Below are 24,297 nucleotides of genomic sequence, written 5' to 3' on the forward strand. Positions count from 1 at the left end.
TGTCAATCTTACAGGATTCTTGATTCAGATGATACTATTTTGTCTCCAGGGTTTTAGCCAGGAGACGAAGCAAACCTCCACAAGCCTAGTTCATCCTGGTCTCTTTTGGAAGCGAGGTTAGCTGCTCCTGTGGTTAACAAATCGGCCATGATCAATAGACGCTCTCCCACTTGCTCGCTGGTGCCTAACAGGAGAAGAGTAGTTCATCCGTGAAGACCTTAGCAACAATGAACTGGAACACGATTCTAGTCCCAGATTAAGGTGGGTGGGACCCCCAGGGCCCTCTCGGGAAACCCAGTAGCCTTTGAAGTTGCTGGCTGAAGACACCCAACTTTTCGATTTATGAAGGAGAAGAACAGAAGTCAAGTCGGGTTGAAGCTGAACCTTCTTCACCAACCTCGGAACCCGACGGCTTTGCAGTCCCGGTGCTTTCCCTCTAAGCTGATGGCTCCCCGTTTTCAGGGTGCTATGCCATGCTGCTGGTGGAACAGGGGGTGCTCTGGGTGCTGCCCAGACTGTGGTTGGTGCTGCTGCTCTCGGATGCAGGTGTGTTCGCCAAGGCTGGCTGGGTTTTGGCGATCGGACCTGGAACGGGTTAGATGTCATGAAAAAGGGTGGGCTGTTAGGAGCAGGTGGGGAGAATTGTAGAGTCCTTCAGGAGAAAGTGGGGAGAATTGTAGAGTCCTTGGTGCTCTCTTGAATTGAGTTGTTGATTTCCAGATGTATCATTACCCATCAAGAGGACCTGATAATGAGAAGGACTAGGGGCTGACATAAGAGCATCTGATAATAAATGGGAGACTTTGTTGATCTTTGCAGTCTTCCAATATCAGGGGCTGCCACAAAGAAGGGGTGGGGGGGTTCAACCTATTCTGCAAAGAATCAGGAGGCAACAGATGGAAACTAATCAAGGAGGGAAGCAACGTAGAACTCAGAAAAAAAATTTCCTGACTGAACAAATAACCAGTGGAACAACTTGCCTCTGGAAGTTGTGGGTGTGCAAACCCAAGAGATTGGACAACCATTTGCCTGAAATGGTATAAGGCGGGGGTGTCAAACTCAATTTCATTGAGGGCCGCATCAGCATTGCGGTTGCCCTCAGGGGGCCGGGTGGGTGTGGCCAGGGTGGGCGTGGCCTACTGGGTGGGCATGGCTAGAGTGCATATGGCCTACTGGGTGGGCGTGGCCAGCTCTGCATCGTTCGCATCAAGGGTGCCTATGGGGGCCTGGGCAGGAGTGGGACAGATCTGAGGGTCTCTGGCAGAAGGAGGGTCTCTGGGCCAGGGCCAAGGCAGTGGGGGCCGTTCCTTCACTGTTTCCAGGATGGCTTCGCGGGCCGCATGAAACCACTTCGTGGGCCGGATCCGGCCCCCGGGCCTTGTGTTTGACATGTCTGGTATAAGGTCTCCTGCTTGAGCAGGGGGCTAGACTAGAAGACCTCCAAGGTCCCTTCCAACTCTCTCATTCTATACTATTCTATACTAGGGGTGGCATGGTAGCAGTGTTCCAATATCTAAGGGGCTGCCCCAAAGAAGAGGAAGTCAAGCTCTTCTCCAAAGCGCCTGAAGGCAGGACAAGAAGCAGCAGATGGAAACTAATCCAGGAGAGAAGCAACCTGGAACCAAGGAGAAATTTCCTGACAGTTAGAACAATTAACCAGGGGAATGGCTTGCTTCCAGATGTTGTGGCTGCTCCATCACTGGAGGCTTTTAATAAGAGGCTGGACAACCATTTGTCTGGAATGGTAGAGGGTTTCCTGCCTGAGCAGCGGGTTGGACTAGAAGACCTCCAAGGTCCCTTCCAAATCTGCTATTCTGATAATGTTTCTTAGTTGGGTAATGAAAACCTCTGGAAGCCAACAACGCAACTCAAAAAACAGGGATCTCACAGTTCAACTCTGAGCTACAGATAGTGTCTTCTGCTGGGGAAAATTTCCCATGCTGGACCCAACTGGGAGCTGAGGAGGAGATGGAAAGCACATGGCGGGCCTGATGGCTTTGTGAAATCCCAGCGGGATTGTCCGAGTACTTTCCCACTGCCTTCTCCAGCCGAGGTGGACCTTGCCCGACCGTCACAAAAGCAGATAAAAATTGCACCTCCTCCGCTTTTCCAGAGATTAAGGAAAATATGCAGGTCGGGCTGCCAAAGGGGACCAGATGTCTCCTGTTGGGAATTGCAGGGACCGAGAGGAAGGGGGAAGACGGTGGGAGAATTAAAGATAAGGGGGTCCCGAATGGAGAAAAAAAATGGCCGATCCCACCCTTTGCATCCCCAGATAAGGCTTGGGAAAGATCGCTCCGCTTGGCCATCTTGAGTTAAACCGACGGCCGAAGAGCTGGCGATGTTCCCGTTTTAACTGCGTCTCTCCAGAATCATGAGGACTAGCAGCCACGAGGCAGAAATCAGTTTCTAGGGCCCCCTTGGATTGCTGAGCTCGGACTGCAATGTTCCCCTCTAAAAGGGGGTTCGGCTGGGTGGGTGCCCTCCCTTCATCCCCCTCTCCATCATGCAAACAAGCCTCCCTTGGAAGTGACACAACTTACGAGTGTGAGAATAGATGAACCACAACGCCCCAGTGAGCAGGACTCCGATCAAGAAAGCCCCGAAGGCGATGCCCAGCACGGTGCTGATCCTCAAACCTTGGTCTAAAAAGAAAGAATTAAACACATTAAAATAAGGCGGATTTGGAAGAGCTTCCTTCTCAAATTAAAGCAGTATAATTTTCGTTTTGCCTGGGCAACTTTGCACGCATGCAAGTACTTCTATATTTCCCTTGCAGGTGGTCCTCGAGTTACAAACGTTTCATTTAATGACTGTTCAAAGTCACAATTGGAAAAGGGGGGGGGAAAGCGACCTGCAAACCGTTCCTCAAACTCAGAACAGCAGCCTCCTCAAGGTCGCGTGATCAAAATTAGATCGCTCGGCAACTGGCACGTACGTGTGACGGTTGCTGTGTCCCTGGGTGGGTCACGTGATCCTCCTTTGGCGGCCTTCCGGCGAGCAAAGTCAACGGGAGAAGCCCAGATTTCATTAACGACCCGTGTGATTCACTTAACGACCGCGGGGACTCCCTTCGCCGCTGCGGCAAAAAGGTGGCGAAATTGGGCACATGTCCCTGAACAACTCGCCTCTCTTAGCAATTGTAGGTCTCAATTGTCATGAATTCCTCACCTAGCAGGGGAAGTTCCTATCCTGATTGTGGTCGTAAGTAGAGGACTGCCTGTCAGTTTTCCCTCTCTAAGCCGGCTTTATTTCCCCCCAAATGACACCTTCCTTAAGACCAGTCAGGTTTCCCCCCCCAAGGCTTGCGGTCTGTTTCAAAACAAGGACACTGAAAGTATGAAGGAACACCGTCCGACGTGCGCAGTGAGCTCAGCCAAGTTCCTCTGGGGCTGAGTTCGTGTCAAGAGTTTTTCCTCATTTTATTGTTTTCCCTGCCTGGCGGGAGCCACACAGGAGCGAGGCAGGAAGGAGGACCTCCAAAAGGACGGAAAACATCCATATTGACATCAAATTCCTTGTGTGTCCAACCACACTTGGCCAATAAAGAATTCTATTCCATTCCATTCCAATCCATTCCATTCTATTCTACTCTACTCTATTCTAATTTCTATTCTATTCTATTCTATTCTACTCTACTCTACTCTACTCTACTCTACTCTACTCTACTCTACTCTACTCTATTCTAATTTCTATTCTATTCTATTCTACTCTACTCTACTCTACTCTACTCTACTCTACTCTACTCTATTCTGTTCGCAGGAAGGAATTGTGACGAGGCCCCTTCCATGCCTTCCCCCATCCTTGTGTTCCTACGGCCACAGGACCCCAAATCTTAGTCAGCAGAACATTGGCAATTTCATCCTTGTGGTCATCCCTCTTGAAGTTCAATCAGAATAGGAGCTGGAAGGGAGCTTGGAGGTCTTCTAGTCCAGCCCCCTGCTCAGGCAGGAGACCCTGTACCATTTCAGACAGGTGACTGTCCAGTCTCTTCTTAAAAACCTCCAGTGATGGAGCAGCCACAACTTCTAGTGGCAAGCTGTTCCACGGGTTAATAGTTTTCACTGTTAGGAAGTTTTTTTTCTTAATTCCAGGTTGCTTCTCTCATTGGATCCGTTTCCAACCGTTGTTTCTTGTCTTGCCTTCTGGTGCTTTAGAAAATAAATTGACTCCCCCTCTTCTTTGTGGCAGCCCCTCAAATACTGGAAAACTGCTATGCCCCCCCTACTCCTCCTCTTCTCGAGACTGGTCATACCCAAGTCCTGCAACCATCCTTCATATGTTTAAGTCTCCTTTCATTATCTCCGTTGCTCTTCTCTGCCCTTTTCCCAAAGCCTCAACATCTTTTTCGTAATGCGGTGACCAAAACTGGATGGTGCATTCCAGGTGTGGCCTTACTAAGGCTTTATAAAGCGGTACTAATACTTCACCTGATCTGGATTCTAAAATCAAAGTCGCTTTGTTTTCTTTTGGGAGATCTGCCCCCTTCACCCTACACATCTCACAGTGGGAAATCTTGTGGGTCTACACAAGTCTCCAGGAAAAACAGCCCCCACAACACAAGGAAGAAAGGAAGAACAATTTCCCTTCTCTGACGGAGGAGAACTAAAAAAAAACGAGAAACGATGCAGATGTTCTGCTTTCAAAAGAAAGGGGCACCCTCTGCGTCCACCTTCCTTTCACCAAACCCCCATCAACTTGCCATTTTTAATGTGATTAAAAAAGACTGTTTGATACAGGAAGGGCAATTGTCTTAGTTGGAGTGTGTCTGAAAATGAAACTCTGTTTGGTTTTATCCTGGTTATATGTGCTTCTTTCTCCAGATTCTGCTTGCCTCCTGAGAGCCAAAGCTCTATTGAATTGTCCTCAAATACAAAATCCTGCAAGGACAGATCTTCTCAAGGTCTACTTCAAACGGAGACATGGACCTCTGCTAAAGAAGAAGCCAAGGAGATTCTCAGGAACGCCTTTTCCATTTTTTTTGGGGGGGGGAATATCTCTGCCGTTAAATCCAAAACCTTTTGTCCTCTTCCTTCACGACAGAGTTGCCTCCAGGAGAACCTCTGGACTTGGAGGCCACGCGCCAACAATCGGGTCGGTTTGTACGCCAGCTGCTTCTCGTTATCTCTTGAACATCCGTCTGGAAAGATGGGATTCTTCCTGCTTGCTTAACTCTTTATCATTTATCTCCTTCCCTTGCACAGACGTCTGGACGCCGACTGTGCTCCACGAAGTCAAAAGCCACATCAGCTGGGATAATGGAGGAGATAAGGTCCTTCAGGGCTGTCACTGTTCTGCATCAAAAATGGCACCTCACCCACCATTATCCAACTCTGGCTTGGGCGGTACCGGTTGGCTTCCGTTCTATCCCAAATCCTCTTCCGTTGTCCATGCGTGCTTTCTCTAACCGCAGCTCCATGGCTCAGAGGTGCCACTAGCCAAGGTCATGGTGCACACCTTCCGGCTGGGCCAAAGGACCACCCTGTGTGGCCCCTGTGGAGATGGAAGTGCAGGCATCACAAGTTGTTGCTATCACGAGGTGAGCAGACGTGGGTATGATGAAGGCCTTGAGCCAGGCGAAGGAGAAAGATGGGAGAGGATTTACCGCTTTGAGCTGGAGTTTCAGAAGTGGGCCACCATAATGCAAATTTTGCGAAAAGAAGGACAAGGGATAATACAATAGCTGTGTCCCAATATTTGAGGGGATGCCAGAAAGAAGAGGAGATCAACCTATTTTCCAAAGCACCTGAAGGCAGGACAAGAAGCAATGGAATGGAAACTAGTCAAGGAGAGAAGCAACCTAGAACTAAGGAGAAACTTCCTGACAGTTAGAACAATTAACCAGTGGAATGACTTGCCTCCAGAAGTGGTTGGTGCTCCATCACTTTAAGAAGAGATTGGACAACCATTTGTCTGAAATAGTTTAAGTTGGACTAGAAGACCTCCAAGATCCCTTCTGTTATAACTGCTCACTAGAGGGCAGTGGGAGATACTGAAAATTCCTCTCTCCTGCCATCTAGTGGTTACCAGGCTTTTCACCTTTGGTAAGTTTGAAAGGAAGACAAACACAGTGGAGGCCACACAAGGAGAAATGTTAAAGAATTTTTGGGAAGGCTAAGCTAGACAGACGCAGGACACGGTGGCTGAGTGGGTTAGGACGCTGAGCTTGTCGATCAGAAGGTCGGCAGTTTGGCGGGTCGAATCCCGAGTGCCGCATAGCAGAGTGAGCGCCTGTTACTCGTCCCAGCTTCTGCCAACCTAGCAGTTCGAAAGCACGTAAAAATGCAAGTAGAAAAATAGGGACAACTACGGTGGGAAGGTAATAGCGTTCCGTGCGCCTTTGGCATCTAGTCATGCCGGCCACATGACCACGGAGACGTCCTCGGACAAGCACTGGCTCTTTGGCTTTGAAACGGAGATGAGCACCGGCCCCTAGAGTCGGAAACGATGAGCACGCGTGTGCGGGGGAACCTTTACCTTTAAGCTAGACAGGAGAGGAAAGAACAACTCTCCACAGATTCTGAATCCGAAACACAAGCGCCATCATGGAATGGTGTCCCTCCGTCCTTGGAAGTGCATGAATTTTAGAAGTGGAAAATGGTACTGTTTTTAACAATCCGTGGGTGTTTAAAGGAGCTTTCCACACTGTACTCAGCCTTACATAGCGGATTTGTACAGACGGAGGGTGCCCTTCCCCAAACAGACGTTTATATGCGTGAACCAACTTTTCTGTGAAATAACCACAGGTCAAAGAGGGCAAACAATGCACTTATTTTCTACAGGAAAGAGCTGTCGACTCACTGTGGGATCCAGGATTGTAGTTTTTGAGCATCACATCTAAAGAGCCTTCGTAACTTCGGCGCTTGTCGTTCTGAAAAGGAAGGAAAAATAAACTGCCTCCTTTGGCAACAGCAAACTTCTTCTTTTTTCCAGAGTTATTAGGGATGCCATAAAGGACAAGTGACACACCTTCAGACCCAGACCAAGTACACAAAACAGAGTTAAATTCCTCTTACGCAAAGGAACACGGGTAGTCCTCAACATTACGATGGTAATGGAGGCCCGAATTTTCATTGTGGGTCATGACGGTTGTAAATTGTGGCGCTTGTGGAACCCGCCCCATTTTATGTTAGTTTTTGGTGGTAGTCTTAAGCAGAGATGGTTGCAAAGTCTGCATTGTCTGCAACGAGCGTTTTTGGCTGGAAACTGAAAATAAACTTGGTTTAAGGCAGTGAATGTAGGCAATTGTGGTCACGTCATTGCAGGACAATGCAAATGGTCTGGTTGCCAGGGCCACCTCAGAATTGGGAATTCGGGCCTTCTTTTTTGAGGGCTGTCGTAGCGTCAGACAGCCACTAAGCAATCGGTGAATAAGTCAAGGACTGCCTGTATCTCACTGGAGAAGAGAAGGCCAGCTGCTTCTCAACACTTTTTTTTAAAGGAAACAGGTAGAGTTGAGGTCACCTCACCATCCAACCTCCAAAACTGAGGAAGAATGGGCGACATTTGGCCAAAATACCTCCATTGAATCTCACTGGAAGGCAAAAATCACAAAATCTCACTTATTTTGGCCATGCCATCAAGGGAAAATCTATGGAGATTCTCAGCCATCCAGGTCCGTAGTTGTCCCAAAGGTGTTTTTTTCAGGAGGCAACTGGACTTTCTTGTTTTCCTTTGAAGACGTTTTGCTTCTCATCCAAGAAGCTTCTTCAGCTCTGACTGGATGGTGAGGAACAGAAGGATTTATACTCCTTGCAGACAGCTGGCCATTTGCCTTCTTTTAGAGAGTCATTGAGGGCACTTGGAATTTCATCTGGGTCCTCAAGGTCACCTGAGAGGTGCAAATGGGTCAGCTTGAAGACACAGGTAGACCTCCAAGTGGCCTCAACGACTCTCGAAAAGAAGGCAAATGACCAGCTGTCTGTAAGGAGTATAAATCCTTCAATTTCCCCACCATGCAGTCGGAGCTGAAGAAGCTTCTGGGATGAGAAGTGAAATGTCTTCAAAGAAAGACAAGAAAGTCCAGTTACCTCCTGAAAAAGTCACGTAAGGAAATTTACTGGAGAAGGCAACAGCGTTTGGAAGAATTAGTGGTCAAAGGGAACCAGGCCATCAAAGAACCTGGCGGCTGGACAGCATCAAAGCTGACACCAGCCAGAGCATAGAACAACTCAAAGAGGTTTTGAGGGCAAGATCAGAAGATGTGGAGAGAGCTGGTCCAAAGAACCACCAAGAATCAGACACAATTCAATGGACATCCCCATCATGGCAAAGAAAGCTCTTCAGAGGCCAACTCACAGAGGTGTTCAGATGGACCATGCACACCAAGGTGGCTGAATCAATGGACCACAGTTCTTCCTCTGGCTTGTAGGTGAAGCTGAAGCGTTGGGTCTTCGGGCTGGGGGACTTCAGGGTCTCCACTGAGTAACTCAGAGAGACCCCTTGGTGCAAGAGCAACTGAGGCGGGCTGTCTCGGGGTTTTAAGAAACAGTCTCCCATTTCTAGAGAAAACTGCTTCATGGCTGTTCGGAGCGAGACCTATGGAGGGGGAAGGCGATGGGGGAGGAAAAAAAACGAGACAATCTTAGTCACAACGTTATTTCAAGGACAGTTATCTGAAACGGAGGTGGCTTTGGTTCCCCTGTTCTCACCCCTTCCTTTATCCCTGAATTAACCTATTTCCCATATTCACACAACACCTAGAACCCTAAATGGGCTGCCCCAAAGAAGAGGGAGTCAACCTCTTCTCCAAAGCGCCCGAAGGCAGGAAAAGAAGCAACGGATGGAAACTAATCCAGGAGAGAAGCAACCTAGAACTAAGGAGAAACTTCCTGACAGTTAGAACAATTAACCAGTGGAACTACCTGCCTCCAGAAGCTGTGAATACTCCAACGCTGGAAGTTTTTAAGAAGAGACTGGACAGCCATTGGTCTGAAATGGTGTAGAGTTTCCTGCCTGAGCAGGGGGTTGGACTAGATGACCTCCAAGGTCCCTTCCAACTATTCTGTTCTCTTTCTCTTTCTCTTTCTCTTTCTCTTTCTCTTTCTCTTTCTCTTCTCTTCTCTTCTCTTCTCTTCTCTTCTCTTCTCTTCTCTTCTCTTCTCTTCTCTTCTCTTCTCTTCTCTTCCCTTCCCTTCCCTTCCCTTCCATTCCATTCCATTCCATATTCTCTATTCTATTCTATTCTATTCTATTCTATTCTATTCTATTCTATTCTATTCTATTCTATTCTATTCTATTCTATTCTATTCTATTCTATTCCTTATTTTCTATTCTATTCTATTCTATTCTATTCTATTCTATTCTATTCTATTCTATTCTATTCCTTATTTTCTATTCTATTCCTTATTTTCTATTCTATTCTATTCTATTCTATTCTATTCTATTCTATTCTATTCTATTCCTTATTTTCTATTCTATTCTATTCTATTCTATTCTATTCTATTCTATTCTATTCTATTCTATTCTATTCTATTCTATTCTATTCTATTCTATTCTATTCTATTCTATTCTATTCTATTCTATTTTCTGTTCTGTTCAATTCTATTCTATTCTATTCCATTCCAGGGGGTTGGACTAGAAGACCTCCAAGGCCCCTTCCAACTCTATTATTACTGTTGTTGTTGTTGTTGTTGTTGTTGTTATTATTATTATTATCTCACCCAACAAGCTCAGTTGGGCCAAGATGTGAAGCCACATCAAGACAAGGACTACTTGTCTTGCAGGTGTTTTCGCCTTTGTTTTGCAAGTGTGCATCTGCTGGGTTTTGCCTGGGTTGTCTGAACACAGCCTTCCTTTGACCTCAGCTCCCAACACCCCTCTTCTGTCCTTGGAGCTTGAAGTCTAACTTCCTACCCCAAAGCCCCAAGACCAGCCTTACCTCCACGTAGGTAATTTGGTGAGCTTGTATCACTGGAGTGCTTGGCGCGTTGAAATCTTCCGAGTTGTAAAGCTGGAGAGAAACTTTCTCTGGTAGATCACATTCAAAGGGCACCTGCAGCCGAGGATCAAACAACTGGATTCATTTGTTTTTCCATGGAGATTCTCAGCCCTCCAGATCACAGTTATCCCAAAGGTGCTTTTTTACAGAAGGCAACTGGATTTTGTCTTGTCTTTCTTTGAAGAGGTTTCGCTTCTCATCCCAGAAGCTTCTTCAGCTCTGAGCTGATGGAGGAGAAGCGAAACGTCTTCAAAGAAAAACAAGAAAGTCCAGTGGCCTCCTGAAAAAGCATCTTTGGGGACCTTTGTTGTTCCCTTAGTGTGCAAGTGGATCGGCGTGGTGCCGATCCGTTTGCAAGCCAGCAAAAGATTCCCCAGATCTGCCAACGGCATCTTTACAGAGTTTCAGAGGGGCTGAAATAACGCCAATGGATAGGTTTGCAAAGGAGAAAAATTGAAAGCCTTTGCACGGAACCATTTAAAAAATAAAATTAAAATTGCACATTTGTACATGAATCACGGACAAAACGATGCTTGTGGGGGTTTGCACCGATTCCTTTTTCCAAAGCAGAAATGCGAGACCTTGCATTTCACGGTACTTTCTAATTTTCCTACCAGGTACCATCTCAAAATTCGAAAGCTCTTCTCACAAATCTCTTCTGATAGTCTCTCCTAAGCCAGGGCCAAGGCCTGCTTTTAAGAGGTGGGCCGCCAGTTGCAGATCATACAGATAATGTTATTTATCTGTCATCTGTCAGAAATGGTGTAGGGCCTCCTGCTTGGGTGGGGGGTTGGACTAGATGACCTACAAGGTCCCTTCCAGCTTCTATCCTATCGTATCCTATCATATATCCTATCCTATATTCTATAATGTATTCTATTCTAATTCTGTAATTTATATTCTATTCTATTTTCTGTTCTATTTTCTGTTCTATTCTATTTTCTATTCTATTCTGCTCTATTCCATTCTATTCTATTCTATTCTATTCTATTCTATTCTATTCTATTCTATTCTATTCTATTCTATTCTATTCTATTCTATTCTATTCTATTCCATTCCATTCCATTCCATTCCATTCCATTCAACTCTATTTAACGTTAGAGAATAGAATTAGGGATTTTGGTCAGTCACTTGCACGGCTAGAGAAAGAAGTATCTTTTTGTGTGTTTAAGCGTTCCCATTTTGTAGGGTTTAATTCTATATATATATGTGTGTAATGGGATGTCCCTTTGAATCTCAGGGTAGATATGGCTAAGACTGCAACATATTCCCCCCCCCCCGTTTTTGCATGCTAAAGAAAGCAGAATTCTGTCTTTTCTTTAAAAAGAAAAATACTCGTCGCCTCCTCTTCTGACTTTTTTTAAAAAAAAAACACAGCAGTGGAGTAATTCTTTCAAAAGCTGCCGTGTGTGCTTGTCGAGGGCCCCGTATTAAGCCCTACCCAAAAGAATTCACCCGAGTAATAAAGAGCCCAGCCTCGGGAAATTCATTAAACCGAGTATAAGCCAGGGATTGGTTTTCAGAGGGAAAAGAACTGTCTTCTTACCGTGACTTTTCCCGGTGACACGGGTAGAGTCAGGATGAGCTGGAACAATTAAAAGAGAGAGAGAAAGAAAGAAAGAGTGGGCGGTTTGATAGAAATGTTTTTGAATAATTTGGCTTCAAGAGAAAAGAGTTGCATAAAACACCCTGTATATTTGGAAGAGCTCCGGGCCAAGATTTTTTTTTGGGGGGGGCCCTTCAGGCCAGGATAAGGGGTGGGTGGGTTCCAAACTATGATTTTGCGGGAACCAGGCCAGGATTTGGGGGAACCAGGCCAAGATTTGGGGGCTCCAATAAGGATTTTTTGGGGTTCCAGAACAGGAGTTTTGGGCACCAGGCCAGGATTTGTGGGGGGGGGGCAACAACTTGTAGAAAAAAAATACCATACCTGGTTTTTCACATGGACACCCCCTTCAAGTTGGGTGGAACATTTGTCCAGGATGCTGTTGAGGACAAAATGGGTTGTGTTGTCCCTGGCCCTGCAACTGGGATCTTTCAAAGTGATGGCATCAACCCTGGTAGGTAAAGCCTGGGGTTGCAAGGAGAAGGACAAACCAGGGTTAGCTGGGAGATGTTTCAACAGGGACAACCCAAGGAGAGAATGGGCAAGCTTCTGGATTTAACAGGACTCTTCCAGAGGTTTGCTGAGAAAAGAAGCAGGGGGTTGCGCTAAGCAGGGGGCAGGACTAGATGACCTCCAAGATCCCTTCCATCATCATCATTAGAATTGGAATTTCAGTAATTCGAATTATGTGGTAATCATTTAATCTGTCAGTGTGTCCTAAGGTACCGCTGACTCGTTTGGGATGAGTGATCCGCCCCCCCCATATTTCTGATCCATGGCAGTTTTCCTGGGGCTTCTGGGATATGTAGTCCAACCTCTCTGGAAGAGTCCAAGTGGCTGACCTTACCGGAAGGGCTCCAGGAAGGAAGAGGGATGGGGAAACTGAGGCAGAACTGCCCAGGATCCCAGTTGGACTTCCTTACCGCCAGATAGATCTTGAGGAGAGCGATTTCAATGCTGCTGTCCAAGCACTTCCACGGCTTGCAAAGGTTGATGAGCTGGTGGACCTTGACGGTCAGGTTTTCTGCCATCTGGGGTGGTGGGGTGGTTGTGACTATGGTTGAGCCTGTAAAACAGGATCCCAAGGAGACATTAAAAAGTAGAGTTTGAGCTTGACCATCATGGCTTGTTTTGTTTCCCCAGGGGCTCAAGTCAACATAGATGGTGCTCCATATCCCCACAAGTCCTATGCTGAGCAAAGGACCTTGGATCTAGAAAGCCTAGGCCAGCATTTCCAGTGATTTTTCAGACTGTGGGATCTATGACTGGTACAGAAAAAGGTCTCCAGAACTTCCGATCAAGAGGTGAAGCTCAGGTAATAGAAAACTGGCTGTTTTGAGGTAACTATCTTCCAAATTTGGTTTCTTGGCTCTTTGTTTCTTCCAGAGCCCCATCGTTCTTTCCAAGCTCTTTAAGTTTCCCGAGAACTGTTGGGAATATCCAACTCAACCCAACTCAACAAGCCTTCCAACTGCTAGGCCATGGAATATGGATCCCTCAAGATCCTGCAAATATTGTCTTCTCCTTGCCCTGATCCAGCCGGCTGCCTCCAACCCGGATTGTATTGTACCGACTCACCACAAATCCTTTTATATTCCAGGCTGATGGTTTTAGCTGAAGGGATTTCGGTGTAAGAAGCCACGAAGGAATTGTTGCGGGCCTTTTGAATCAGTTCCTCCTTGTTGTCGGGAAGCATCGTACCGTTGTGCACCCCAGACCAGGTAGCGAATGAATATTTACCAGATGCCTGAGAGAGAGAGAGAGAGAGGAGGAGGAGGAGGAGGAGGAGGAGGAGGAGGAGGAGGAGGAGAAGAAGAAGAAGAAGAAGAAGAAGAAGAAGAAGAAGAAGAAGAAGAAGAAGAAGAAGAAGAAGAAGAGGAGGAGGAGGAGGGAGGAGAAGAAGAAGAAGAAGAAGAAGAAGAAGAAGAGGAGGAGGAGGAGGGAGGAGAAGAGGGAGGAGGAGGAGGGAGGAGAAGAAGAAGAAGAAGAAGAAGAAGAAGAAGAAGAAGAAAAAGAAAAAGAAGAAGAGGAGGAGGAGGAGGGAGGAGAAGAAGAAGAAGAAGAAGAAGAAGAAGAAGAAGAGGAGGAGGAGGGAGGAGAAGAGGGAGGAGGAGGAGGAGGAGGAGGAGGAGGAGAAGAAGAAGAAGAAGAAGAAGAAAAAGAAAAAGAAGAAGAGGAGGAGGAGGAGGAGGAGAAGGAGAAGAAGAAGAAGCAGAGGAGGAGGAAGAGGGGGAGGAGGAGGAAGAAGAGGAGGACACAGAAGGAGAAGGCAGAGAAGAAGGAGGAGGAACAGATGGAGAAAGATGGAGAAGAAGGCAGAGAAGGAGGAAGAGGAAGACATGGAGAAGGTGGAGGAGGTGGGGAAGTAAGAAGGAGGTGGAGAAGAAGAGAACACGGAGGAGGAAGAGAAGAAGGAGAAGATGGAAGAGAGAGAAGACAGGGAAGAGCATGAGGAGGAGAAAGCAGAAGGAGGAAAAGAGGAGGAAGAAGAGAAGGAGAAAATGCAGAGAAGGAAGAGATGAAGGCGACAAAAGGAAGGAGAGGAAGAGGGGGGGGCGAAGAAGAAGGCTTAAAACACCTTTCTGCAACAATCTTAGAATTAGCCTTAGAAATTATTTAGAATTACTGTCTTAGGGAAAAAAAATAGTGACCAGTCCACACCCATTTTTAAACCATTTCCCCTTCCTGTATTGCTAACATAACACCCCCTCCCCATTTTTTCCCTCCCCCAGGAAACTTTTCCTTCCACAGAAACCAAGACGAAAAAGAGAAGGGAGAATTCCACACCATTTTTTTAGATCTACATTTCTACATTTCATATGTTTAATTCCTTTTAACTTTTGTATTTTTGTATTTTTTATATATTTGCCCTGTTCACCGCCCTGAGTCCTCTGGGAGAAGGGCGGTATATAAATAAAATTAATAATAATAATAATAATTTCCCAGGGAACCCACTTTGGCCCGTACAACATTTCCCGGTGTGAGTTCTTCCTTTCAAAATGTCATCGCCCCTTTTTGTGGGTCACTTTGAGAGAGAGGGGGGGGGGGTTGTTTCTCATCAATGGACAGGGTTTGGGTTAGGGTCTTCTGGCGTTCCACTCAGCGCCCCAGTAAAAACGATTTGGGCTAATTTTGAAAATCTGCCCCCCCCCGCCTTAGGTAATTTGTACTGCTTCCTTTCACCCATAAATTTCCAAGAGGCGCTGAATGCACCAAAAAAAGGGGGGGGGAAGAAAAAGAGAGGTTTGGTTTCTCCCCCCCGCCCCAGCATCAATTCTTACCAAGAGTTGCACAAATGAAAACCCGTGGCCCATTTTCCACAGCGTGTTTTGGGGGCTCTTCAGCCACAAAGCCATGGGCAGCTCTGCTTTTTGCTCCCAACGGCCATCCTTGCAAACTGTTTTGATGTTCAGCTCCACCGTTTGCATCCTGCAAACGAAACCACGCAAAAAGTGAAGACAAAAGAATCGCCTTTCTTCCCAAACCTTAAGGTACATTTCAAGCATCTCCTTCTTTGGGAGGTCCTATTTTGTCTACATTGGACCATAAGAAAGGCTGAGCGCCAAAGAATGGAGGCCTTTGAACTACGGTGCTGGAGAAGACCCCTGCGAGTCCCTTGGACTGCAAGGCGATCAAACCGGTCAGTCCTAGAGGAGATCAACCCTGACTGCTCTTTAGAAGGCCAGATCCTGAAGCTAAAACTCAAATACTTTGGCCACCTAATGAGAAGGAAGGACTCACTGGAGAAGAGCCTAATGCTGGGAAAGGTTGAGGGCAAGAGAAGAAGGGGACGACAGAGAAGGAGGTGGCTGGATGGAGTCACTGAAGCAGTAGGTGTGAGCTTAAATGGACTCCAGAAGATGGTAGAGGACAGGAAAGCCTGGAGGAACGTTGTCCATAGGGTCGCGATGGGTCGGACACGACTTCGCAACTAACAACAAAAATTCTGTCTACAAGTTCAAGGAAAATAGCAGTTATTCAACAATCACGATCGAATTTTAGTTTGGCCCTGTGCAGGATGCTGATTTTAGCCCAGGCTTCCCTTTTTGTTTAACTTGATAACTGCACAAAGTTGGCGGCATAAAAACACACCCGGATGCACACTTTTTCCCCCCCACCCCACCCCTCTCCAGGATGAAATTTGTAGCGGCACAACTTTGAAAGAGAACCGAGGCGAAGGTGTCTATCGGTTTCAAAATTGAAGCTTGAAAAAGGTGTGAAGTCTATTTCTTCTCGTCTATGGAGATTCTCAGTCCTCTAGGTCACGGTTGTCCCAAATGTGTTTTTTTTTCCAGGAGGCAAGCGGACTTTCTTGTTTTCCTTTGAAGACGTTTTGCTTCTCCTCCAACAAGCTTCTTCAGCTCTGACTGGATGGTGGGGAATGAGAGGATTTATGCTCCTTGCAGACCGCTGGTCATTTGCATCCTTTTAGAGAGTCGTTGAGGCCACTTGGAGGTTTACCCATAGGGAAGGGACCCAGGGCAGACAACATCCTGCAGCCAAGAAGGCCTCACACTCATTTGCACCACTCAGGTGACCCTGAGGACACAGATAGGTAAACCTCCAAGTGGGCTCAACGACCCTCTAAAAAAAGGCAAATGACCAAGTGGTCTGCAAGGAGTATAAATCCTCCCATTTCCCCACCGCCCGGTCAGAGCTGAAGAAGCTTCTTGGTTGAGAAGCAAAACATCTTCAAAGAAAAACAAGAAAGTCCAGTTGCCTCCTGAAAAAAAGCTCCTTTGGGCCCTCTTTCTTCTCCAACCTCAGGAAAAAAAGGACTATTTTTGCGGCCTTCTAACTCACCACCCCCACAGAAATCATACCTCTCGTCTGATGGACTCTGTTGCAGCCACAGGATGTGAGCCACGTTTCCAGATGCTTTGTGGGAATCCAAGCACGTCTCCACCTTGTGGGAAAGGACCTCTACCTCTAGATAGGACTCGGCGTTGAAATTCTGCGCCAGGATGCAGTCTTCCTTTGCGCTGGGCTCTTGACACAGAGAGAGAAGTTATGAGCTTTTCTGGAGAGTTGTGATTTCTCCACCATCTTGATGGGAAGGAAGGAAGACCTCCAACCTGGAATTTATGGTGTGTGTGTATGTGTGTGTGTGTGTGTGTGTGTGTCCAGACCACCCTAGCTCTTCTAATTTATCACTACATTTCTGGACATCTATTCTTCCCTTTTTTCCCTTTCCTCCCCCAAAAAATAAGGAAAGGGAGGGAAGGGAGAGAAGGAAAAAGAGAAAAGAAGGAAGGAAGGAAGGAAGGAAGGAAGGAAGGAAGGAAGGATGGATGGAAGGGAAAAAGGAAAGGAAGAAGGGAGGGAAGGAAAGAAGGAAGAAAAGGGAGGGAGGGGAAGAAAGAAAGGGAAGAAATATTTTTTTTTATTTTAATTCCATTTATATCCCGCCCTTCTCCGAAGACTCAGGGCGGCTTACAAGCTTAGCAGTAGCCTTCATTCTATGTATATGCCTGCTTATTAGGTAAAGTAAGAAAAGGTAAAAATAAGAAAAAAGAAAGAAAAGTTGCAAAAAAGGATGAAGTATCTGGGACACCTATAGTTGTTTTTTTTAAAAAAAAACAAAAACCCAACAGCATCTCTTCTTCTCACAGACTCAGGGAAGGAAAGAGAAAGAGAAAAGAAAGTTGTTCCACTGGTTAATTGTCCTCACTGTTAGGAAGTTTCTCCTTAATTCTCCTTATTTGTCTCTCTGTTCAGGATCCTGGAACACCGTTATCATGTCTCCCCTATTTCTTCCTTTCTTTAGACTGGCTAAACCCCAAATCCCACAGCCGTTCTTCGTATGTTTTTGGTCTCCAGGCCTTGGATCATCTTAGTTGCTCTTCTCTGGATTTTTTCCCCAGACTCCCAACATCTTTTTTTTTTTTGGTGATACGGTGACCAAAATTGGCTGCAGTGTTCCAGGTGAGTGAACGAACGATGGATCGATTTGAGGGGTCCCAGAGAACACTGAGCTGGGGAGGGGGGGGGCGAAATCTCTGCGGAGCGAGGTTTTAACAATGCCTACCTCTCCCTACTTGGAAGAGAATCCGTTGAGGGTCTTCTAACTCCGCAAAGGAAGAGACGCCTCCGTACGTTTCCTTGGCCCACATCAAAAGTTGCTCGCCGGAGAAAGGCAGGTTGGTTGCGGTGGAGTTATGATGGGAAGAAGGCATGACGTAGCTACGAGGACCCTAGAGAAAAACAATGATTATGTTAATGTACAGGTAGTTCATTTAGTGGGGACCGTTCGAAGTTGCAACTCGTGAGCCCTTTTCACACTTAACGAGGTTGCCGCCTCCCCCGTGGTCAAGTCAAACACTTGGCAACCGACTCGTATTTATGACGGACCGCAGCCTCCCGGTGTCCCGTGATCCCTTTTTGCGACCTTCCGTCAAGGGGGAAGCCGGATTCGTTTAACAACCATGGCCAAAAAAAGTCGTAAAATGGGGCAAGGCTCACTTATCAGCTGTCTTGCTTAGCAACAGAAATGTTGGGCCCAGTTGTCACAAGTCGAGGACTACCTGAAATAAAACTCAGTACTCAAACAAATGCTGGGTGGAAATGATTTCGCTTCCATGCAGCTAATACAAAAGATACATTTTTCACGTTTCTGAAACTCGGGCCTCTTAATTCCTGCTTGTTTATTACAATAGTTATTAATACTAAGCAACTTAGCAATGTTTTAGCAACATCATTCTTGCTTGTTTCCAATAGTTTATTTGATATAGACCACTGGGATTTTTTTTCCCCAGCAGTGTCATTTATTTACAATGTTTCCTGACTGTTAAGCAAACTTAATAATGTCTCAGCAACCATCATTAATAATTAGAATAATAATTATGAACGATGGGGAATATTAATTTATTAATATTAATATTGATTTATTTATATTGATTTATATTAATTTATACAGTGCCTGACTCCACAACTATTCAGGGTGGTTTGCAAAATGTAAAAATGTTTAAAAATGAGGAATGAAACAAAACGACCCAAAGAAAAGAAAGAAAGAAAGAAAGAAAGAAAGAAAGAAAGAAAGAAAGAAAGAAAGAAAAAAGGGAAAGAAAGAGAAAGAAAGAGAAAGAAAGAAAGCTGGCAGAGAAAACTTCAGTGGGGTTTTGAGTATTTCTGTATTTTCGTGACCATCCCTGTGTATCTGAAAATAATAAGACATCTTTTAAAAAGAAACAGGTAGCAGTTCCAGGGTTTTGGGAACCCAAAAAATTATAAAAATTTAGGGTATTGCAGCCTGCAAAGTGAGTGCTGATGACACCCCAATTTTGCTATTACTGGTGTAAAAAAATTACAGAGATGGTTTTAGAGGGAATGAAAAGCTGAAAGTCGAGCCCTTTCGAAGTACAGACAGTCGCTGAAGCGAAATATTTGTGAAACGAGTTTTGCCCCGTTTTCACGATTTTTTCTTGCCATTTTTGGGTAAAGCGAATCGTTGCGGTTGTTCAATTAGCGACACGGCTTCCCCGTGGACTTTGTTCGACAGAAGCTCCCCAAAGGAGAATCACGCCGTCATCAATATGAACCCGTTGCCAAAGGTCCGAATTTTGATCCCGCAACCAAGGGGGGGGGAATGTCGCGACGGTCATAAGAATGAAAAACGGACGTAAAGTCCCTTTCCCCCCCCCCCTAGTGTCATTGTCATTTTGAACGCTCACTAAGCAAACGGTTGCAAGTGGACGAAGGCTTGTATTAAAAAATTCCCTTCTTCAGATTTGTCTCTTCAGTCCGGCGCTGGCCCGGTTTTTGGGCTGGGAATTGTCCCCGGATGTTTTGATCTTAAAAGCGACGCGTGTTGGGGTCAACACAATTGCTATTTGTGGTTTTGCCCTGTATTCCCCCCCACACACACACACACACCAAGGATGAAAGGGAGACTTCTCTCCCTGCAAAGCTAATCTCCCTCCAGGATCAAAAGGATTTAATAACTCATTGTTGTCTGCCCCGAGTCCCAGAAAAGACTCCGATTTTGGCGTCGTCCAGGATCAACCCTGAGAGGTCGGCCGCCTTGAAAACAGGGCTTGGCGAGTCTGGCCTGCAAGGGTGGAGGGAAGCATCTTCCCACCCACCCACCCACCCGAGACATTTTTGCAATTCCCTCCACGCCTTCAATAATAATAATAATAATAATAATAATAATAATAATAATAATAATAATAATAATAATAATAATAATAATAATAATAATACAGTCTCCCTTTCTTGAGGAAGCTGAATTTTGCTGATGTTTCAGTTTTGGCTCTCCCGAGTTGTTAGGAATGAGTTTAGGGTTTTTGGGAAGTTTTGGGGAAGAGTTAAGGGCTGTTTTCGTTTGAACAAGGAGGTTAGGAAGGCTTGTTTAAATTTTATTTTTATTTCTTCTCTCTCTCTCTCTCTGTGTTTCTTTTTCTCTTTGACACTCTCTTTTTCCTCTCTCCCTCCCTCCCTTCCTCTCTTTTTCCCCTCTCTGTCTCTCACTTCTTCCTTCCCTTTCCTTCTCTCCTTCCCTCCCTCCCTCTTTCTTTCTTTCTTTCTTTCTTTCTTTCTTTCTTTCTTTCTTTCTTTCTTTCTTTCTTTCTTTCTCTTTCCTTCCTTTCTTTCATCCTTCCTTCCTTTTTGCATTCCTCTCTATCTTTTTCTGTCTCGTTCCTTCCTTCCTTCCATTCCCTTCCTTCCTCTCTTTTTCTTTTTTCTCTGTCTCTCACTTCTTCCTTCCCTCCGTCCCTCTCTCCCTCCTCTTAATTTCTTAAATTTTTCCTTCCTTTCTTTCATCCTTCCTTCCTTCTTTCATTCCTCTTTTTCCATCTCATTCTTTCCTTCCTTCCATTCCCTCCCTCCCTCCCTCCCTCTTTTCTCTCTCTGTCTCTCACTTCTTCCTTCCCTCCATCCCTCTCTCCCTCTTCTTTCTTTCTTTCTTTCTTTCTTTCTTTCTTTCTTTCTTTCTTTCTTTCTTTCTCTCTCTCTCTCTCTCTCTTTCTCTCTCTCTCTCTCTCTCTTTCTTTCCTCCTTTCTTTCCCTCTTACCTCCTTTCTTGATTATCCTTCCCTTCCTCCCTCCCTCCCCCCCCACCCCAGACCTTTTCACTTCCCAGTGAAAAACAGAATTTGGCACCGCCTGACCACGTAGGGATCCTAGTTTGGTTTGCCAATCTGCTGGGGTTTTCCAAAACCTGGACACTCCCCACCTCTGCCCGTAATCTCTGCCCCCGCCCCATCCCGCTTCAGTCTGAGGAAGTCCGGGGCACCCACCGCCCTCTTGGTCTCCCCCCCCCACTCTGGCTGGACCCAGCACGGCGAAGGCAAGCCGGCGAGGGTGGCTGGCAGGAGCCGACGGTGCCACGCTCGATCAGATAGCGGCTTGTGCCTGAATCCCCTCCCATCCTCATTGTCAGCCGGTTTTTATTATTAGACACAAATAGGAAAAAATGTTTGTGGGTTGTTGTTGCTTTTTTGGTTGGGGTTTTTTTTTTTTAAAGTTACAAACTGGCCGGAGGGAGTGTGAGCCGACTGGAGCCGAGGCCCAGAGGAAATGGGTCATTTTTCCGATTTTCTGTGCGTCACAGAAAACTCAGCAGCTGAAAGGAAATAGACGTGATGGAGTCAAGCAAAGGGAAGACTCAGCTTCACGGCTCTGTTTAGACGGGCAAAGCTACTAGGGGGCTGGGGCCAGGCTCTCAGGCGACCTGCCTGCCCCACAGGGTTGTTGTGCAATCCTCTTTTATCGGCTGAATCCCCTTCATCGGCCTCTCATGCGTGGCTGGCTGGCTGGCTGGCTGCTTTTGGTCCCAATTTTTACAATATGCGAATGGGTCCCCGAAGATATAGTTTTAAATGAATCAACAAAACCTGAGCCTTTTAAAATCAAAAGTAAAACTGGCATACGCCTCTCCTTGGCCTTCCTTCATCTTTCTCCTGCTCCTATCCCTGAGGGCTGGGGATAGATGACCTCAAGGGCTGCTTCCAGCTCCACAATTCTACTGCCAAAGTGGAACTCGAGATTATTAGGAAGGCAGCGAGTCTCTTTAAGACTTCTCCTTTGCAACCGACGTGGCCTGCGGAACTGCAGCCCACAAGGTCCAAAATTGTAGCATTGCCCCCCCCCCTGCCTTCCCCGCTATGGGCTAGCTACTCACGTGAATGACGAGGAGGCGGCAACCTTCGTCGGAATGGATTGTCAGGACGAAGCTGCTGTTGGCGTTCAAAATGAAAGCGGCTTTGCACTCGCCTTGGGCTGCCCCCGAAGACACGTTGAGCTGGAGGGTGGCCATCTAGGAGAACCAAAGAGACAGTTTCTGAGCATGATAGAAGCAACTGATATTGGGGGGAACGTTTAGAGACACCCCACATCTTCAAAAAGAGAGTTAAGGTTGGGAAGACACCCCTCCCCCCAAGGTTTGGAGAGCAGTGAGGAAAAGCTTTGAAATATTTATTTTTCTATCATCCTTCCATCCATTCTTTCATTCCACTTGTCTGTCCATCCATCATCCTTCCATCCATCCATCATCCATCCATTCGACTTCTCTATTGTCTATCTGTCTATCTCTATCTATCTGTCTATCATCCACTCAACTTCCCTTATCTTCCATCCACCCACCATTCCATCTACTCAACATATCTATCCATCCACCCATCATCTATTCAACTTTATCTATCTATCTATCTATCTATCTATCTATCTATCTATCTATCTATCTATCTATCTATCTATCTATCCTCTGCCCGTCCATCCATCCTCATCCACTCCTCTAACTTCCATGCATCCATGCATCCATCTATCTATCATCCATCTGCTCAACATCTGTCTGTCAATCCATTTATCGATCCATCATCCTTCCATTCATTCTTTCATTCTACTTTTCTGTCCATCCATCATCCATCCATTATCCACTCATTCAACTTCTCTGTTGTCTGTCTGTCTATCTCTATCTATCTATCTATCTATCTATCTATCTATCTATCTATCTATCTATCTATCATCCACTCAAGTTCTCTTATCTTCCATCCATCCACTATTCCATCTACTCAACATATCCATCCATCCACCCATCATCCAACTATTCAACTCTATCTATCTGTCTGTCTGTCTGTCTGTCTGTCTGTCTATCTATCTATCTAACTATCTGTCTGTCTGTCTGTCTGTCTGTCTGTCTATCTATCTATCTATCTATCCTCTGCCCGTCAATCCATCCTCATCCACTCAACTTCTCTAACTTCCATGCATCCACCATTCCATCTACTCTATTCATCCATCCACCCATCCAACTCTTATCGATCTATCGATCTGTCATCCATCCGCTCAACTTGTCTGTCTGTCGATCCATTTATCGATCCACCATCCTTCCTTCCAGCCACTCCGCTTGTCTCTTTTCTCTGTCTAGCTGCCCAGATGGCTGGCATTCAGCCACATCTCTCTCCTCCCAGTTTGGTTCAAAGCTGGTGGCCTTACAGAGAAATAAACTGCCGTCTGGGTAGAAAGAGACGGTGGGGTCCTTCGATGGCGCCTCTCAGCTCCGACCTCCTCGCGCCCTCCCATCCTCCCCAAGTCTTGCAAAGCTGCCATCGGAGGAGGAACCGGAGGGTGAAGACCGGGCAACCCTCGCCCAGACCTGCCCCCAATCCAATGCGAAGCGAAACACCCAAACAAACAGTAATAACAGAGCCAGCCCCACGGAATGCGTGCAGCGCCCCCCTCACCCCCCGCCCATCAAGGGCACAATCCGAGGGGTCAACTGGCGTGCAGGGAAGGCTGGCTTCTATTTTTATCTCTCCACTTCAACCCCCCCCCCGCCAATCGGGAGCCATTGTTCCTCCCTCGGAGAATGCCGCGAGATTTCTTCGGCCTCCTTCAGATGGGAGATCTGCTTATAGAAATCGGCTTCCAGTAATTCTTTCCCAGTTGCAGACTACGGTCTCTGCCCGCCGCGAGGCTGGGGCCAGTTGTCTGAATGCCACAGCTGTGACATCAGAGAGGCCTCCGGTTGCAAGCCGGAGACTTCTGGACCTGCCGGTGGCCTGGGCAGCTGATGGGAGACCGAGGGGTCAAATGGGCCAAGTGCCCGGTCATAACCACCTCCTCAGACTTTGGGGGTCCTTGGGGCTCTCTGAGCTTACAGACACCTACATTACCCAACTAGGGAACACCCAAGTATCGATGGTGTCACCTAGTTGGGTCAAGGAAACTGCCAAGGTCAGAGAGCACCAAGGACCCCTCAATCCTCCTCCTCCTCCTCCTCCTCCTCCTCCTCCTCCTCCTCCTCCTCCTCCTCTCCATTCTAGCGCTGATGATGTTAACTAGTTTGGGTCATGAAACGTCTGCAAGGAAACTGCCAAGGTCAATGAGCACCAAGGACTCCACAGTTCTCCTCCTCCTCCTCCTCCTCCTCCTCCTACTACTACTACTACTACTACTACTACTCCACTCCACACACCCCACTCCCTTCTGGCACTGATGATATCCCCTAGTTGGGTAATGAAACACCTACAAGAAAATAACCAAGTTGGGAGAGCACCCAGGACCCCTCAGTCCTCCCCTACCTCTTCCTCCTCCTCCTCCCTTTCCACAGACCCCACTCCCTTCTATCACTGATGATATTACCTAGTTGGGTCATGAAACGTCTGCAAGGAAACAAGCAAGCTCAGATAGTACCAAGGACCCCACAGTCCTCCTCCTCCTCCTCCTCCTCAATTCAAGTAGGCATGCGAATTGGGGTGGGTTCAAATCATAAGCAAAGTTGCAGCTTTGTTTAATAGCTGCTTTGCTC

At 46.5% G+C, this 24,297-nt stretch overlaps 1 protein-coding gene and 1 long non-coding RNA gene across 3 annotated transcripts in view; one reads left to right on the forward strand and one right to left on the reverse strand.

Annotated features, from left to right (window-relative positions):
* ENG (endoglin) overlaps nucleotides 1–24,297 on the reverse strand; it is a 39,201-nt gene that overhangs the window by 5,739 nt on the left and 9,165 nt on the right. The window contains exons 3-15 of one of the 2 annotated variants that reach the window (XM_081339811.1): nucleotides 21,670–21,804; nucleotides 17,575–17,740; nucleotides 16,370–16,535; nucleotides 14,828–14,975; nucleotides 13,125–13,293; nucleotides 12,470–12,612; nucleotides 11,871–12,011; nucleotides 11,487–11,525; nucleotides 9,881–9,994; nucleotides 8,299–8,538; nucleotides 6,802–6,871; nucleotides 2,544–2,645; nucleotides 398–585 (exon numbers count right to left, since the gene is read on the reverse strand). In XM_081339811.1, coding sequence (XP_081195937.1) covers nucleotides 467–585; nucleotides 2,544–2,645; nucleotides 6,802–6,871; nucleotides 8,299–8,538; nucleotides 9,881–9,994; nucleotides 11,487–11,525; nucleotides 11,871–12,011; nucleotides 12,470–12,612; nucleotides 13,125–13,293; nucleotides 14,828–14,975; nucleotides 16,370–16,535; nucleotides 17,575–17,740; nucleotides 21,670–21,804 — 1,752 coding nt within the window. In that variant the 3' untranslated portion in view covers nucleotides 398–466. Of the gene's footprint in view, nucleotides 1–397; nucleotides 586–627; nucleotides 873–2,543; nucleotides 2,646–6,801; nucleotides 6,872–8,298; nucleotides 8,539–9,880; nucleotides 9,995–11,486; nucleotides 11,526–11,870; nucleotides 12,012–12,469; nucleotides 12,613–13,124; nucleotides 13,294–14,827; nucleotides 14,976–16,369; nucleotides 16,536–17,574; nucleotides 17,741–21,669; nucleotides 21,805–24,297 lie in introns of those variants that run through there. The other variant, XM_081339812.1, reaches the window with a different exon arrangement.
* LOC308674956 overlaps nucleotides 23,063–24,297 on the forward strand; it is a 10,507-nt gene continuing 9,272 nt past the window's right edge. Inside the window, exon 1 of the long non-coding RNA XR_014028010.1 lies at nucleotides 23,063–24,002. This is a non-coding gene — a long non-coding RNA (uncharacterized lncRNA). The remainder of the gene's footprint in view (nucleotides 24,003–24,297) is intronic.

The sequence above is a fragment of the Vipera berus genome, assembly GCF_964194415.1.
Source record: "Vipera berus genome assembly, chromosome: 15".
Lineage (NCBI taxonomy): Eukaryota > Metazoa > Chordata > Lepidosauria > Squamata > Viperidae > Vipera > Vipera berus.